The sequence below is a fragment of the Hypanus sabinus genome, chromosome 14, assembly GCF_030144855.1.
Source record: "Hypanus sabinus isolate sHypSab1 chromosome 14, sHypSab1.hap1, whole genome shotgun sequence".
Lineage (NCBI taxonomy): Eukaryota > Metazoa > Chordata > Chondrichthyes > Myliobatiformes > Dasyatidae > Hypanus > Hypanus sabinus.
Window position 1 is genome coordinate 70,536,156 of NC_082719.1, and position 17,170 is coordinate 70,553,325.

Consider the following 17,170-nt stretch of genomic DNA (forward strand, 5'->3'; position numbering starts at 1 on the left):
ACACAGACGCAAGTGTTACGCGTTAAAAGTACCGTCTGTGGTCTCATCCACCCCGAACAGTTGGCATATTTCCTTCATCACTCTCCCTGTGAAATGTGCTCCCTGATCCGAGTCCAGCTGGACTGGGGTTCCCCACCTTGGGAGGATTTCCTGAACTGGAATCCATGCGGTAGAATCCATCCTTGTTGGGAAAGCCACTACCCACCGGGTGAAGTGATCGGGAATTACTGGACTGTAGCTATTCCCCCTGCTTTTGGGTCGGGGTCCCAAGAAGTCAATCTGGATGTTTCCCCAGGGTCCCTTTGGCTGTGACTGATTTGCCAGCTGTAGATTTATGCCCTTACCAGAGTTATGCTGGGCACTTTTGAACCAATGGTGGCAGAATTTCTCAACACCCCGCCCATCCCTGGCCACCACCAGTCCTGCCACAGGGTCGTAATCATGCTCTGCCTTCCCTGATGCATCACCCTATGATATAATTCCAGTCGTATCTCCCTAACACATGGTAGTACTGCGAATCCTTCCTCCCCGTGTGCCCAGCTCCTCTCTGGTCCCTCCTTTTGCACCCTTTCTCCTCCATGTCTCCTTCCCTTCTGCCTCCACCTCTTTATAGAATTTGACTAAACCGGCTTCTGTCATTTCTTCCTGCAGGTTTGCAGTTTCAATTGGCTGTTGTTCCTTCTTCTCAGTGATGTCTGCCCACTCGATTCCTTTCTGCTCCTGACTCTCCCCTTTCTGGTCAGCTTTCACTTTGATGACTGCCACCCCTGCTGGCAGACTCACTGCTTCCAGCGGTTTTTGTATTAGGTGCCCGTGCCGAATACCCGGCCTTCTGCTATCTGTGACTGCTCTCTGCCTCCCCCCGTCTTCAGGAGCTCTATGGGGTATGGGGTGTGTGTAGTCTGAGTTGTCCCACACTACAACTGGTTCATTTACTTGCACTGACCACGCGGAGCAGTCTGAAGTTCCTAGGCAGCAGGGAAGTCTTTCTGCAACGGGTGTCTGTTTGAATAATAGGCCTCTGGCCTTCTTGTATCCCCATGGACCTGCAGCACAACTGTGTCGAAGTGCCCTCCCTCGTTGCTGCAGTACAGGGGAAAGGGGCGAGCCACATCGGGTAATACTCGCTCAGGTGCAGAGACCAGGGCTTTCCTGATATCTGTAAAAGCCCTTTTCTCATCTGGCTCCCAACTCACTTCCTCCAGAGGGGGCTTCCCTCCTTTAATCAAGGCCTAGATCAGGTGCTGTAGTCCTGAGATCCCTAGAATGAAATTACGACAGTAATTAAATAGACTTGTTACTTTCCTCACTCCCTTCATGTTTACTGGGCAGGGCAAGAGTCTGTTTGCTGAATCTCTGTCACCTGACCCTGGGAAATGGTGTAGCCTAGGTACTGTACGGTTTCCTATCTGGGCCTTGTGTGAACGGATTTTAAACCCCCCTCATTTTGCAGTATCTCCAAAACTCTGGCTATTGCCCCTAAATGACCTGCTTCATCTTCCGAAGCAATTAGTAGATCATATTGTCTAAGCTGGTCAATCCATACGGCATTAGATAGAGCTTTTCCAAAGTCTGTGGCACAACCTTATGGAAAATGGCTGGGCTATTGTGGAAACCCTGGTGGAGTCTGGTTCATGTATACTGCTGCCCACTCAGGGTGAAGGCAAATCGTTTTTGGGACTCAGGTGCCAAGGGAGCCTGCAAAATCCATTCCCAATTCCAGGACTGAAAAAATCTTTATGTTGTGGAGAGAAGCTACTCAGGATTGTTGCAGGTCTTGCCACAATGGGATGCAATCTCGGCGTGGATTTTTAAAGAGCGAGATCGTCTTTTGTTAATGGATATGATCCATCAGGTTTGTTTACTGTCCGTATAGCCGAGTTGGTAGTTGCTGCAGTCTCTCTCAGTTCCCCAAGTGTTTTAGTTCCTTCACTACACTCGAATATCTGCAGGTCACCAGTGCAGGCAGTGGTGGCCATCTCCACATCTTTTACTGACCCAGGCGGTGTCTTCACAGTTCTAGGATCTGATCGACAGTCAGTTTAGTCATTCTAGGTGTTGATGGGGTCAGTAATTACATTTCCGCTGTGACATTCACTTGTTCCTCTTTCCTCTTTTTTGGACTCTGCCTTCAACCGTGTATGTCCATATCGGTCACATCTGTAGCATATGAACTCCTTTACCCTCCCACATCTACTCGAACAGTTCCATGCTCCGTGAGCTGGTCACCGGCAAACAGAACACATCACAGTAGCTGCATCTACTACAGCCGCTTCACAATTTCTCTTGCACTTTCTTCGGTCTATCTCACAGGCCCACAAAACTATCACAGAGTGGGTCGACCCCACTGTTATCCCGAAATCTAAACCTTCCTGGTGGGCTGAGCTCAGGTTTTCCATCAGCATTTTTAGGAAGACTGGGTTGTCTCTCCCTGGATTATCCAACCCTGAATATTCCTCATACCCTCAGTATTTACATTCTGCATAATCCATGGCTGGAGTGGTTTGAACGGGGCATGACTGTGCAAACACATGGAGGTCGGCCAGTGAAAACAGCGGGAAGTGTTTAAAAAGAAGACAGCTTTACAGAGCGGTAGACAAAGTAGGAAGGCTTTGGCTCAATGGGGCTTCGGTGACAAGGGGTCGAGGTGAGGTAGGTTATCTGTTTAGAATACAGACAGAGTGTGTGTGTGAGGCCAGTTTTCTGTGCTCGGTGTCAGATGTGGGAGGTCCTGGAGACTCCTAGCCTCCCGGACGACCACACCTTAGGGACTGCATTAGGGAACTGGAGCTGCAGCTCGATGACCTTCGTCTGTTCAGGGAGAGTGAGGAGGTGATAGAGAGGAGCTAAAGGCAGGTAGTCCAGGACCCCAGGAGACTGAGAAATGGATCACAGTCAGGAGAGAGAAAGGCAAGAGGCAGATGGTAGAGAGTACCCCAGTGACTGTCCCACTTGAAAATAAGTACTGTACTCCTGTTTGAGTCCTGTTGGGGAAGACGGCCTCCCTGGGGGAAGTAACAGTGGTCACGCCTTTGGCACAGAGTCTGGCCCTGTGGCTCAGGAGGGTAGGGAAAGGAAAAGGATGGCAGCAGTGATAGGGGACTCTATAGTCAGGGGTGTCACGGCAGGAGACCAGTGTGTTGTCGGGGGAGTCGGGTTATCTTTGGCTGTGTGCCCAGATCTTTGGACACAGAGATTAAAAAAAAGTGAAGTAATGAACTTTTAACATCGTACACCAGCGAGCTGTTTGATGTGTTTCCCCACTCGCTGTGAAAACAGAGACAGCGCTTTCTCCTTTATTAGGGAGAAGGAGAGCCTGTGGTCTGTTGAACACCAGGTGGAACGTGAGTCTTTGGGGTAACTGCAAGTCTGTGTCTTTCCTGTTGCTTTGCTCACACTTGAGTGCTCGGTGGCAGGTGCTGATGGTTTTTTTGCTGGTGGGGAGTGGTATTGCTGCTTTCTGCTGCTGGTGTGCGGGAGGGAGGGGAGAGGGGAACTTTGGGGTTCTAACATGTGACTGTCATTCATTCTTTGAGGCATTCCTTTTTTCATGAATGGCTGTGAAGAAAAAGCATTTCAGGATGTATATTGTATACATTTCTCTGACATTAAATGTACCTTTGAAACCTTTGAACAGAAATAACAAATACAGGTGATTTCAAGAAATACTGCGTGTTAGGCATATTAATGATCTGCAGCCCAAAATCCATAAGACAGTATTCAGGAATTAAAATCTTTGACGTCTGGTGTTATTGGCCCTTTCATTCCAACAAACATATCCCCAACTACCATCTGGGTGATGGATATTGCCATCAGCTCTTTACAATCTTCACAAATCTGAATTAAAGGATGCCATCTATATTAATCCAGTCTAATAATATCATTTGGATTTGGATTTGGATTCTCAACATTTGAAGGTAAATGCAATAAAGTGGCATATTCAAATAATGCTTCTCAAATTTAATTGGTCTGTTAAGACATTTAGTATGTATTCACATAGGATCTGAATAGATATTTTCTACGTGTTCTCAGGCTACAGGATTTCAATGAAATGTAAGGAGAAGGACATCAGAATTAAAAGCAATCTCTCTCAGAAACCCATAATGTTTGCTGAAAATTTCCGGTTCACTTTGACCCTGTTATGTAAATTTCAATAACTGATGTCGATTCAGAACAGTAGATTTGCAAATCTTCACATTCTTTAGTGGTTTAGGGTGTTGGTGGGACACTGAAATAAATAAACCACTTCCCTCCAATTTAAGTATAAATTCAATAACTTTGGTGTTATCACAGAAGAAACAACGATGAATCCTTCACTGTACAATCCACTTGTTTTGTTAATTGTCGTCTTCCTAGCTCCAGCATGTAAGTAGCAAAATAAGGAATACTTAAATACTTTCCATTCATGAAAGCATTTATTTTAATTATATTTAATTTATGATGCACATTATAAGCATGCTTTATGGTAAGTACTGTACATTTACTGTTTTAGCTACATTAATATTTATCTTCTATATATGCCAATAGATCTCTACTTCATTGTTTCTCATTGTAATTTTATTTCTCATTTGGAGAGGACAACTATATAAAATGTGGTTACAAAATTTCAATGAGCAACATGTCAAGCAGCATCTACGGAGGGAAGGAAATTGTAGAGGTGTCAGCTTATTGTTTCTCCAGCCCGTGGCATCTGCTGTTTCTTGTGTCTCCTTGTACTACTATCAATTTCTCCTGTAAATCTACTTTGTAATACTTAATTTTTAACTAAGTACTATTATCTTGAGGACTAATGAGAAGCTGTTGAATTTAATTTTGCAGCTATGTAGGGTACTGGTCAGACGCCACTCGGAGTACTGGGCCAAACTTTAGTCGCCTCACTACAAGGAGGACATGGAAACCATAGAGAGGGTGCAGAGGAGATTGACAAGGATGTTGCCTGGAATGGGGAGCAAGCCTATTGAGAATAGGTTGAGTGAACTTGGCCTTTTTTCCTTGGAGCAATGGAGGATGAGAAGTGACCTGATAGAGGTGTACAAGATAATGAGAGGCATTGATCATGTAGATAGTCAGAGGCTTTTCCCCAGGGCTGAAATAGCTAGAAGGGGAGGGTGATATCTTTCTTCATTGTTTGGCATTCCCAGTATTTGCCCATGGACCATCCCGCACCCCCTGGGCCAGACGGTTCCACGTATTCCTTGGGCACTTCGCTTCTACCACCATGTGTATATCTTTAGCATGCATCTGGTGAACGTCTCCCTGAAATATCTCCACAATAATTCCCACACTATGTGAAATAGAAACGTCGGGTACCAGCTAAACAGCACTTACATAAAACCGTAGAGTATGTACTCTGCAATCTGCCACTTTTGAGTACCTTAACTCATGACATCTGCTGTGTTCCTTCACATCACACTCGCAAAACGTGTACTCTGAAATGCAGCTCCTCGATTGAATGAGTTTCCACGTCCCCACTCTGGTGTCGTGAACCATCAATAACCACCCTTCACAACTGGTGGCTTCGTCTCACCAAATTAACACGCAAAGTTTTGTCTCTTACACAAACAAACATGCACACACACACCACATTTATACCTACCAGTTCAGCTCTCCGTGTTCGTGATTTCTCGCGTTCCCGTGTACCACCGACCTGAACAGATCCAAGTGTAAGTGCTATTTCTTAATATACTCACCCAGTCAGACTGCTAAAATCACTGGCCACACGATGGGTCAGGAAGGTATCCCACTCCTGACACCAAATGTTGTTGCGTGAATGAAATCGCTGGAGAAAATTACTGGTAGATACAAAGCAGCTTCCTTATTCGACAAAACAAGGTGCAGCAGGCATCATTCGGAGACGCTTTTGGTCGAAAGATCTCCAGGCCCAACATGGGGCTCAATATTTTATGTGCTCAACATCAAAGGAGAACTTTATATTTACAATGTATGGACAACACTTTCTTTGATACTACGCACAAACTTCACACCTCCTGATTTGCATGCACACCGCAGACATCTGATTTTAATGTATTTTTATCAACATTGTCTAGAGTGGGATTCATGACTTTTATGAACCCATTGTTCAGAGATGCTCTCCAAATTAAATTCACAATGCATACTCAGATACGGACACTTGTAACCAAAGTCATTTGTTAAAAGTAAATTGCTAATCCCCAAATTACCTTGAAAACCTTCAACACATCTATTCCCGGGATGCAGTTTTGGTTTCTCTCCCTCTACTATTGATACTCCCCTCACCTGAATCTCCTCCATTTCCTGTACATCTACACTCACCCCATCTTCCCTCTGCCATAATAGTGATAGAATTCCTCTTGTCCTTGCCTACTCGCCCATCAGCCTCTGCATCCAACACATTATCCTCCGCAATGTACCCCATCTGTAAAGGAAACGTACCACTAATCATATCTTTACCCCCCACCCCCTGCTTTCTACAGCGATCGATCCAGTGCCATATTGGGCTGAGTCCATTACTCTCTGCACCTTCTTACACTCTTGTACAATCGAATTGCTGTGCAAGGCCATGGTACAACTACTCTCGGATTATCCCTGTCAGGATTAATTAGGAATGGCTAATAATTGCTGGCATTGTCAGTGATGTTCACAACCTGTGTGTGAATAAACATGTATGTGAAATAAAATGTCAGTATCTTCTATATATTGCAGATCCCGGAGCTGAAATTATTGGAGGTCATGAAGTTGAACGGCATTCAAGACCTTATATGGCATCGCTCCAACTGCATTTCAGGAACCGTTCGTTTGTTCCCTATTGCGGAGGTGCTTTGATCAGACCAAACTGGGTACTAACTGCAGCACACTGTGAAAAGTAAGCTATGTGGTGTATGAGTGAAAAAAATATTTTTTAATTAACATACAAGTGCTTAGCTCCCAATCTTAGCTTTCATAACATAATTCCTTTTATACTGTTGTCACATCTTCATTAGTATGTGTATCACTGTATTATTGGCATTTACTTTTATTGGCAGGTGTCAGTTTGAATGGTCAGATATATACTCAGTGGCCACATTATTAGGTACCTCCTGTAGCTAAAAAAAGTGGCCACTGAGTGTCTGTTCATGGTCTTCTCCTGCTGTAGCCCGTCTACTTCAAGGTTTGACATACTGTGAGTTCAGAGATGCTCTTCTGAACACCACTGTTGTAACACGTGGTTATTTGAGTTACTGTCGACTTCCTGTCTGCTTGAACCAGTCTGGCCATTCTCATCTTCCCTCTCCCATCAACAAAGCGTTTTTGCCGACAGAACTTCTACTCACTGGATGCTTTTTCTTCTTTATCACACCATTCTCTGTAAAAGCTAGAGAATGTTTTACCCAAAAATCCCAGGAGACCAGCAGATATTCAAACCATCCCGTCTGGCACCAACAACCATTCCATGGCCAAATTCACTTAGATCACATTTCTTACTCATTCTGATATTTAGTCTGAACAACAACTGAACCTCTTGACCATGTCTGCAAGGAGTGATTTACAATGAGCTTGTCTGATGAACACTTTGAATCAATTTCAATCAGGAGTATAGACTTGGCCCTTGCTTGGACACTGATTGACTTTTGGAATTTGCACATTAACTACCAAATATAACGTTGCTGAATTGTATATTTCCATAAAGTTTACTATTTGATTGTTGCTTTCCTGATGAATTTCTGTAAACCATTTTTTAAGTAAAGTGCAAATAATTATCTTTATTTTCGATTGGTAACAGAACAATTGGATCAGGCCAGGTTCTTCAAGCAGTTCTTGGAGCCCATGTTTGTTCAAAGAATGAGAGAAGTCAAAAAAGACTGCGCATCATCAGACAGATCCCCTTTACAAAATACAACAAGAAAACTAAGAAAGATGATATCATGCTGCTGCAAGTATGAATTTTTTTCTTATTCTTACACAGTGTTTAAAATCTTTAATTTGCATATTAGCAATGTTTACTTTACTGAACAACAACTGCTGAATGGCTTTTGTGACCTGGATGAGAATTATTGATTGTGGAGAATATTAGTATTGGCAATGATTCCTCCCATCCATCCAACAGTCTCCTTGATTCCCTTCCATCAGGCAGGCGGTTCTATAGAAATACGACAAGAACTGTGAGGATGAAAAAGCTTCTTCCCCTAGGCTGTAACATGACTGAACTCCCTGCCACCACCCAGGTCTCATCAGTTACGAAGTGCCAGTAGCACGTACTCTTTACTTTTTAACTATGCAACTTATTATTTGTTGATTTAATTGTGGTCATATTACTTCATGTGTTATGTGTATGGGGTACAGTATATGTAATGTGTTGTGACCTTGGTCAGGAGGAAGGTTGTTTCGTTTGGCTGAATACATGTGTACGATTGAATGACAATAAATTGAACTTGAACTTGAGCCTGGACAATATCACAGTTAACTTTGTCCTTGACATACAAAGGGTTAGTAAGTTAATTGGGCACATGAGTATAACTGGGTGGCTGGGTTCATTGGGCTGGAAGGGCCTGTTGTGTCTTTAAACTAAATTAAATATAACCTTTAATTAAAAGTGTGACAGCTGACTTATTGGAGTTTCATCATTAACAAAGAAAGAGTTAGAGTGAAGAACCTTCACAGTAGGATTAATGCTTTATGACCATCATCCACTCCAAATTATCATGACAAATTATTGATTCCATCATATGAAATGTAATTGATACTTAATTTTATTGGTCACTTTTAATTGAGTCTCTGTCCCTTTGATCATCTGAAAAATAAGAAAGAATTCTGGAAAATAAAATATATAAACTAACAAATCTCTTCAGGATTGAAGAGATCATTCAAGATATCCTCCACTTATAGGATCATAAATATGTGAATTCAATGTTTTTGTGTCAACAGCTCGAGACTGATGCAAAAATCAACCAGTATGTGAATGTGCTCAACCTTCCCAAAGGAGGAATCACCAACATGAAATCTGGAACAAGATGCACCGTGGCAGGATGGGGAAAAACAAAAATAAACAATTACTCTGACACACTTCAAGAGGTGGAGGTCAAGGTAATTGATCACAAAAACTGCAAAAGCGCTTATCGAACTAAAATAACCCAGGACATGATCTGCGTTGGTGACAGGAAAGGCAGAAGGAATGCATGTAAGGTGAGTATGATGTGTAGTGACGTGATCAGCAACATTTCTATAAAGCTACTGGATTAAGTATAAAAACCCCAGTGATTCACTGGTGCCTTCTACAGATTGAAACTTTCCACCCTTCCTCAGTGTTATTGTGACTGACTCTTACCTGCTTTCTGAAGGGCTGCTCAGTTGCATTAAAAAGTCTTCAGAATGTGGTCCAGCGTTACCCGAGGGAAGCTAAGGGAAACTAGATTAGGCCATAAATGCTACACTTACAGGCAATGTCCACATCCCCAGGTGGATTCAAAAAAATAATAATCAGATAAGAAAATGAGTACGTGTTGATTATGGAGGAACAATTTTCTTGCATTTTCAAGAATCTCATATCCAGGCCTGAATTTAGATGTCAACATAACTGACTATGATTTCTCTACCAATAAACTTTGTCTACCATTAGTGTGATGATGAAATGAGCCGATGCAAGATAACAGAGTCAATCCAGGGAAATGTAACGTATTGACATGTCTAAAATGTAAAGGGAATTTATTCTAAATCGTGTCAATTTGAAAATAAGGATCATGCTAGATCTAGTGCTGTGTCTGATCCTAACATCCAGTTGGGACAGAATGGATCAGTCTGTCTGACACTCTGTACCCATGAGGTGCCCTGTGAGACAGGCCAGGCTCGGGACGCTAAGCAGAATCTGGAATTGGATCCTGAGGATTTGCCTCCATGAATATCCTGACAGCCTTCAACAGCTCACAGTGAAAAATGCCAGAGATGATTAAAAACTACACAAGCATATTTAATAAAAATTGTTTAAAGACAACTGAATGTAATAGCAAATAATTAAAAAGGTTAAAATAAAGTAAATTTAATAGACCATTTCCCGTTATTTAGTTATTTCACAGACCAGTGACTCCGTTCAGTGAAGGAGGTTACTGTTCTTGTGTCAGCTAGTCTTGCTGAAAAGCAGGGGGTCGGGTGCAAAGTGAATCTGGCCAGATGCACGAACTGGGTTCAGTGGAGAGTCGAGTGGCAGAGTGGAGGGACAGCTACACCAGCATTTGACATCTGTTTCATTCTGACTTTCCACATTCCACCAGAATTTGAAGTCAAACTGAAGTACAGATTGCAGATGGCTGACGGTTTTCTACACAATGGCTAATTTAGGAATAAACTCAATCCAGGCCATGGGAAACATTCCATGAAAAGACTCTTTGTGAGTCCGGTTACCTACATTTGCTCCTAAAGTAAACTCACACATCCTCGGTACAGCTGGGCACGGATAATGAATTGTGATGTGATGTCAAACTTACAGTTTGAAGTCTGTCACTTTAGCTAATTCTGCTCAATTGTCACCTGCATCTTTTTCTCTCTCTTCCAGGGTGATTCAGGCGGCCCTTTGATATGCAACAAAATGTATACTGGGATTGTGTCCTTTGGCAAAATAGACTGCCAATATCCTGCAGTGTACACTTTACTAACAAAGAAATACATTGATTGGATTCTGGATACAATTGGTTGACCCACTGAAGAATGCTGATGGATGCTGAACTGAGTTATCACAATCCTGCTTCACTCTGCTCAGTTAATTGGCCTAGAGGGCCAGCTTGCCTCTATCCTTACCTTTTCTGTTTTGCATAAAATGTTACTGCAAAGTGCAATAAAAAACAATAATTATCAAATTCCTTGCCTTGTGAAATCCCTGTCCACTGATGTAAGTTATGAAAGTGAACTGAACCACATGTAGGTGACATTTTAGACGAGCAGCAGTGACTTGCTTTGCACCATAGAGATGTCGATAGTGGAGGCAATTAGATTGTGAGATAATTAGGATTTGCATTAAAATATCACAGATTGATTGTGGAGTAGCTTTATAGAGGTTGTCGCAACTTCATGGACAGAAGGGGCTGCCCGGTGCTGTGAAGTTCCTTGTTCTATCAAGTAAATATTTAACTTTGGAACTGAATGCTCCTCTTGCACTACCAATGATCGAATGAGATTTACAGGAAGATGTTGTTTCCTGCTTCTCATTGCTAACTGTCACAACTCCAACAGTGACCTCAGGTCAGCTGCAGTGTCATCAGCCGGGACCACCACTCGTTGATATTTCTCTCCCTTAGCCATGGTCCATCTCCTGGTGGCACAGCAGTGACACGGACCTCCCTGTCACCGCCTGCAACTTCCAGTGGGGTTAGTTGGTCCCTCAGTTATGTCCTTGCTCCTCAGCCACAGCCAAAAGCTGCCCTTTTCTGCCTCTTCAGCCAGCTCTCTGGTGGGGTTCCTGAGCCTCATTCCTGTCACTGCCCTATCACAGGGTAACCTTGTCAGGGTAGATGATTGCCTCATGTCTTACACTCAGCTGCTAGGACTGAGTACTTCAGCCTCTTCCGCTCATGGGCAGCCTCCACTCCTTCCTCCCATGGGACGGTTAACTCAATGAGAACCTCTGCACTGTGAGATGGAGCAGCTGCTCTCAATTTATCAATTGTCTCAGCTTAATTTGCCTGTATAACAGAAGCCTAATGTCTCCATGATATCCAGATGCCTCCTTAGTTGAACAATTATCTCAACTCTCCAAATGTTTCACAGAATGGTATAAAAAGTCTAAGGAACTTTGCAATTCCCATTTCCAACCCCAGTTGTAGGTTGCACACTTTGAAGGCAGCCACTGCAGGGAAGCTGCATGATGAATGAAATCAAATTGGGACAATTAACATGACTGAGAGTTGAAGAACTGTGGGAGGGAGGGAATCAGGAAGAGAGTGGGCCACTCTAAAACAGAGGTCAGAAAGATAACTGAGGAACAGAGATGCAGAAAGAGTGATTGAGCAATAGATGAGCTTCAGGGTGAGACGTGATTGGGAAATCAAAGTGAAAGACACAGGACATGGTGATTTGGGCATTATAGGGAAAGTTGTATCAAAGAACCAAAGTCTAAAAATGAACTATAATCTTTATTCATCAGTATACATTCAGAATTGGCACAACACAAAAAAAAAATCATGAATTTCTGCCTTGAGGTGTTTTTTGAACATTGAATAAGCTGTAAATATCTTATTTGCGGAACCTGATTACTGGATTTGACGATTCTATAATGACAAACCAATCCATGCTGAATTGTACAATGATAATTCAAATTCATTTATCTGGCTCTATTTTTGTCAGGAGGAAATTGTCACTCATTTCTTGCTACCTCACCTGTAATATTCATAATCCTGTTAACATCTGACAGTCAGACTGTTCATTTAATTGGATTTGGATTGGTTTATTGTTGTCAAATGCACTGAGGTGCAGTGAAAAGCTTGTACTACATACTGTTCATACAGATCAAATCATTGCACACAGCATTGCGATAGAACATGGTAAAGCAAGAACAGAATGAAGAATAAAGTGAAACAATTACAGGGAAAGGCAGTGTAGGTAAAGATATAAGGTGCAAGATCTTAACAAAGTGGAATGTGAGGTCAAGAGTTTGTCTCCTTGTAGTGGAGAAACATTTAATAGCCTTATAACCTCAGGGTAGAAAATGTCCTTGAGCCTGGTGCTACATGCTATCAGCCTGATTAAACCTCTGCCTGATGGGAACTTTAATTATGCTGGCTGGTTTACTGAGGTAGCGAGAAGTATGGAGAGTCCATGGAGCAGAGTCTAGTTGCTGTGGTAGAGTCATAGAGTCATAGAGAAGTACAGCACAGAAACAAGGCCTTCGGCCGATCTAGTCCATGCAGAAACCATTTAAGCTACCTAGTCCCACTGAGCTGAACTGTGACCATAGTCCTCCATACCCCTACCATCCATGTACTTATCCAATCTTCTCTGAAACGTTGTACTGGAGCTCTCATGCACCACTGATGCTGACAGCTCATTCCACACAAGTGTTTACTTGCATTTCTTGTTCTCCATGAGCACCTCATGTGTTCCTACTTGCCTATACCTGCTATGCACCTCCTTTTTTTCTCAAAACTAGGGCTTCAACATCTCTTGAAAACAAAGGTTCCCTACACTTATTATTCTCCTTACATTTTATTCTGACAGGCACAGACAAGCTTTTTTAACTCAATTTTGTTTTTGAAGGCCTCTCACTTTCCAAGTACACCTTTGCCTGAAAACAGCCTGACCCAATCCACACTCACCACATCATTTCTGATTCCATCAAAATTGGCCTTTTTCTGATTTAGAATCTCAGCCTGTGCACTGGACCTATCTTTTAGCATATTTACTTTGAAATGTGGTCACTGGATTCAAAGTGTTCCCCTACAGAACCTTTTGTCACCTGCCCCGTCTCATCCCTGATAGCAGATTCAGCATTGTACACTCTCTCATTGGCACTTCTATGTACTGATGGAGGAAACTTTTCAGAGCACGTTTGACAAACTCTATCCAATCTCGTCATTTTACAGTATGTGATTCCCAGTCACTATCTGGAAAGCTAAAAGCACCAACTGTAACAACCTTATGTTTCTTGCAACAGTCTGTGATCTCTTTACAAATTTGTTCCTCTAAATCCCTCAGACTGTTGGGTGATCAGTAATATAGCCATTAATATGGTCATACCTTTCTTATTTCTCAGTTCCACCCATAAGGGATCACTAGTCGAGTTCTGCAGTCTGACCTGATGGACCACTGTCGTGACATTTTCCCTGACTAGTAACACCACCCTTCCTCCTTTCATCCCTCCTGCTCCCTCACATCTAACACAATGGAACCCCATAATATTGAGATGCCAGTCCTGCCTCTCCTACAACCAAGTATCACTAATGGCTACAACAGCATAATTCCATGTGTTGATCCAGGCCCTGAGCTCATCCACCTTTCCTATGATACTTCTTGCATTGAAATATACACAGCTCAGGACACTAGTCACACCCTGCTCAATCTTTGATTTCTGACTCTGTCTGAGGTCTTACAGATATCTGCATCCACAACCTCTCCACTAACTGTTCTGGCACTCTGGTTCCCGTCCCCTGCAACTCTAGTTTAAACCCCACTGTGCAGCATTAACAAACCTTCCCACTAGGATATTAGTCACCCTTCAGTTCAGGTGTAAACCACCCCTTCTGTACAGGTCCCACCTTCCCTGGAAGAGAGCCCAATGGTCCAAAAACCTTCTGCGGTCCCTCCTGCACCAACTCCTTAGCCAGGTGTTAAACTGGATAATCTTCCTAGTTCTGGCCTCACTAGCATGTGGCACAGGTAGTAATCCTGAGATCACAGCCCTGGAGATACTGCCCTTTAAATTGGCACCTAGCTCCTGATGCAGAACTTCATCAATTGTCTTACCCATGTCATTGGTACCTACGTGGACCATGACCTCTGGCTGTTCACCCTCCCATTTAAGAATGTGGAGGACTTGATCTGAGATTGAATTGAGGAAAAGATTGTTGTCATGACAGCATGTTACTAAGCTCTCAGTCTCCTTCCTGTATCCGAGTTCATCATCATTTGAGATAGGGGCCACCATGGTGGAGGTAGAGCAGAACCTGGCCACAGAGTTTGAGTGTACGGGGATCTGAGGACCCTGTGCAAGTAGGGGTTGAGGACACAGCCTTGTGAGATGAGAATAATCATGATGAAGGTGTTGAGCCTACCCTTCTGGTTCCAGTTTGTTGGTCAGGAAGTCAGGGATCCAGATGCAAAGGGAAGTGTTGAGTCCCAGATCGAGGAGTTTGGAGATGAGTTTGCTTGGATTTATAGCATTGGAGATGGAGCTGTAAACAATAAATAATAGTCAAACCTAGTTGTATTTACTGTCCAGATTCTCCAGGAGATGGCATTTGCTGAAGACCCTTTTCAGAAGTGGTGAATTGCAGCATCAAGTTTGTCTGGGAGGCTGGAGTTAACGTTTAGTATAACAGCATCTCAAAGCACTTCCTGACTCTGGATGTCGGAGTGATCAGGCAACAGCTCATCCAGACAGAAGGGCATCCAGCTGCAGCTCCTAACAAACTGCGTTAGGGAACTGGAGCAGGAACTGGATGACCTCCGGATCATTCGGGAGAATGAGGAGTTTATAGATAGTAGTTTCAGGGAGGTAGCTACACCAAAGGAGCAGGGCACAGGTAATTGGGTTACCATCAGGTGAGGGAAGGGGAAAGGGCAGGCAGAGCAGGGTTCCCCTGTGGCCATTCCTCTCAACAACAAATATACCGATTTGGATACTGTTGGGGGGTGGATAACTTACCTGGGACAAGCTGTGGCAGCTGGATCTCTGGCACTGAGTCTGGTTCTGCAGTGCAGAAGGGAGGGTGGAAGAAGAGGAGAGCTGTAGTGATAGGGGACTCGATAGTTAGAGGTACAGACAGGAGGTTCTGTGGTCGTGACAGAGACTCCCGGATGGTTTGTTGCATCCTGGGTGCCAGGGACAGGGATGTCTCTGATCACGTGCCAGCATTCTGAAGTGGGAGGGTGAGCAGCCAGATGTCATGGTACACATCGATATCAATGATGCAGGAAGAAAGAGTGAGGAGGTTCTGAAGAATGAGTATAGAGATCTTGGTAGGAAGTTAAAAAGCAGGACCTCGAGGGCAGTAATCTCAGGATTGCTACCTGTGCCACGTGCCAGTGAGGGAAAGTGTACGATGCTCTAGAGGATGAACACATGGTTGAGGAACTGGTGTATGGGGCAGGGTTTCAGATTTCAGGATCAGTGGGACCTCTTCTGGGGCAGTTGGGACCTGTACAAGAGAGACGGGTTACACCTGAACTACAGGGGGACCAATATCCTTGCAGGAAGGTTTGCTAGTGCTATTGGGGAGGGTTCAAACTAGATTTGCTGGGGATTGGGAACTAGAGTGCCAGAGCAGACAGTGGAGCGGGGGTGAAAATAAATTATGTTAAAAGTTCATGCAATGTCAGAAATAGAAGGGTTGTGTGTTGAGGTAATAATCTTCTGAGGTGTGTCTGTTTCAATGTGAGGCGTATTGTGGGGAAGGCAGATGAGCTGAGAGCATGGATTGGCGCATGGAATTATGACATTATAGTCATTTGTGAAACTTGGTTACAGGAGGGGCAGGACTGGCAGCTTAATGTTCCAGGGTTCCAGATGTGATAGAGGTAGAGGGATGAAGGTTGGGTGGGGGGGTGGGGTGGAGGTGGCATTGCTAGTCAGGGAAAATGTTACAGCAGTGCTCAGGCAGGCATATTAGAGGGCTGGTCTACCGAGGCCATATGGGTGGAGCTGAGAAACAGGAAAGGTATGACCACATTAATGGAGTTGTATTATCGACCACCTAGTAGTCAGTGAGTATTGGAGGAGCAAATCTGCAGAGAAATAGCAGACAACTGCAGGAAACATAAAGTTGTGATAGTAGGGGATTTTAATTTTCCACATATTGATTGGGACTCCCATACTCTTGAAGTTCTAGATGGGTTAGAGTTTGTAAAACGTGTACAGGAAAGTTTTCTATATGAATATACAGAGGTACCAACTAGAGAGGATGACATATTAGATCTCCTATTTGGAAATGAGTTTAGGACAAGTGATGGAAGTGTGTGTAGGGGAACGCTTTGGGTCTACGGATCAGAACACCATTAGTTTCAGCTTGGTCATGGATAAAGATAGATCTGCTCCTTGGGTTGAGGTTATAAAATGAAAAAAAGCCAAATTTGAAGAAATGAGAAAGGATCTAAAAAGCGTGGATTGGGACAGGTAGTTCTCTGGCAAGGATGTCATTGGTAAGTGGGAGGCCTTCAAAGGAGAAATTTGGAGAGTGCAGCGTTTGTAGTTCCTATAATAAGGCAAAGTGAATAAAAATAAAGAACTTTGTTTTTTGAGGGATATTGGAAATCTGATAAAGGAGAAGAGATAGGTGTATGACAGGTAAAGGCAACAAGGAGCAAATAAGGTGCTTGAGGAGTATAAAAAGTACAAGAAAATACTTCAGAAAGAAATCAGGAGGGCTAAAAGAAGACATGAGGTTGCTTTGGCAGTCAGGATAATCCTAAGAGCTTCTAAAGGTATATTACGAGCAAAAGGATAGTAAGGGATAAAATTGGTCCCCCCGAAGATCAGAGTGGTCGGCTATGTATGGAACCAAAAGAAATGGGGGAG

The 17,170-nt window shown here is 43.4% G+C and overlaps 1 protein-coding gene across 1 annotated transcript; it reads left to right on the forward strand.

Annotated features, from left to right (window-relative positions):
- The first annotated feature begins 1,040 nt into the window (after positions 1 to 1,040).
- On the forward strand, positions 1,041 to 10,656 carry LOC132404503 (granzyme K-like). The gene is made up of 4 exons (XM_059988657.1): positions 1,041 to 1,117; positions 7,739 to 7,892; positions 8,881 to 9,138; positions 10,502 to 10,656. Exons 1-4 carry the CDS (start codon positions 1,041 to 1,043, stop codon positions 10,640 to 10,642), a joined length of 630 nt encoding a protein of 209 aa, XP_059844640.1. The 3' UTR covers positions 10,643 to 10,656.
- Positions 10,657 to 17,170: the final 6,514 nt, after the last annotated feature.

Bases quoted from the DNA above. Each gene is read 5' to 3' on its own strand.
- LOC132404503 (XM_059988657.1), top strand. From the start codon at position 1,041: ATGGACCTGCAGCACAACTGTGTCGAAGTGCCCTCCCTCGTTGCTGCA. The intron at 7,893-8,880 runs GTATGAATTTTT...TTGTGTCAACAG, and splicing joins ATGATATCATGCTGCTGCAA to CTCGAGACTGATGCAAAAAT. The intron at 9,139-10,501 runs GTGAGTATGATG...TCTCTCTTCCAG, and splicing joins GCAGAAGGAATGCATGTAAG to GGTGATTCAGGCGGCCCTTT.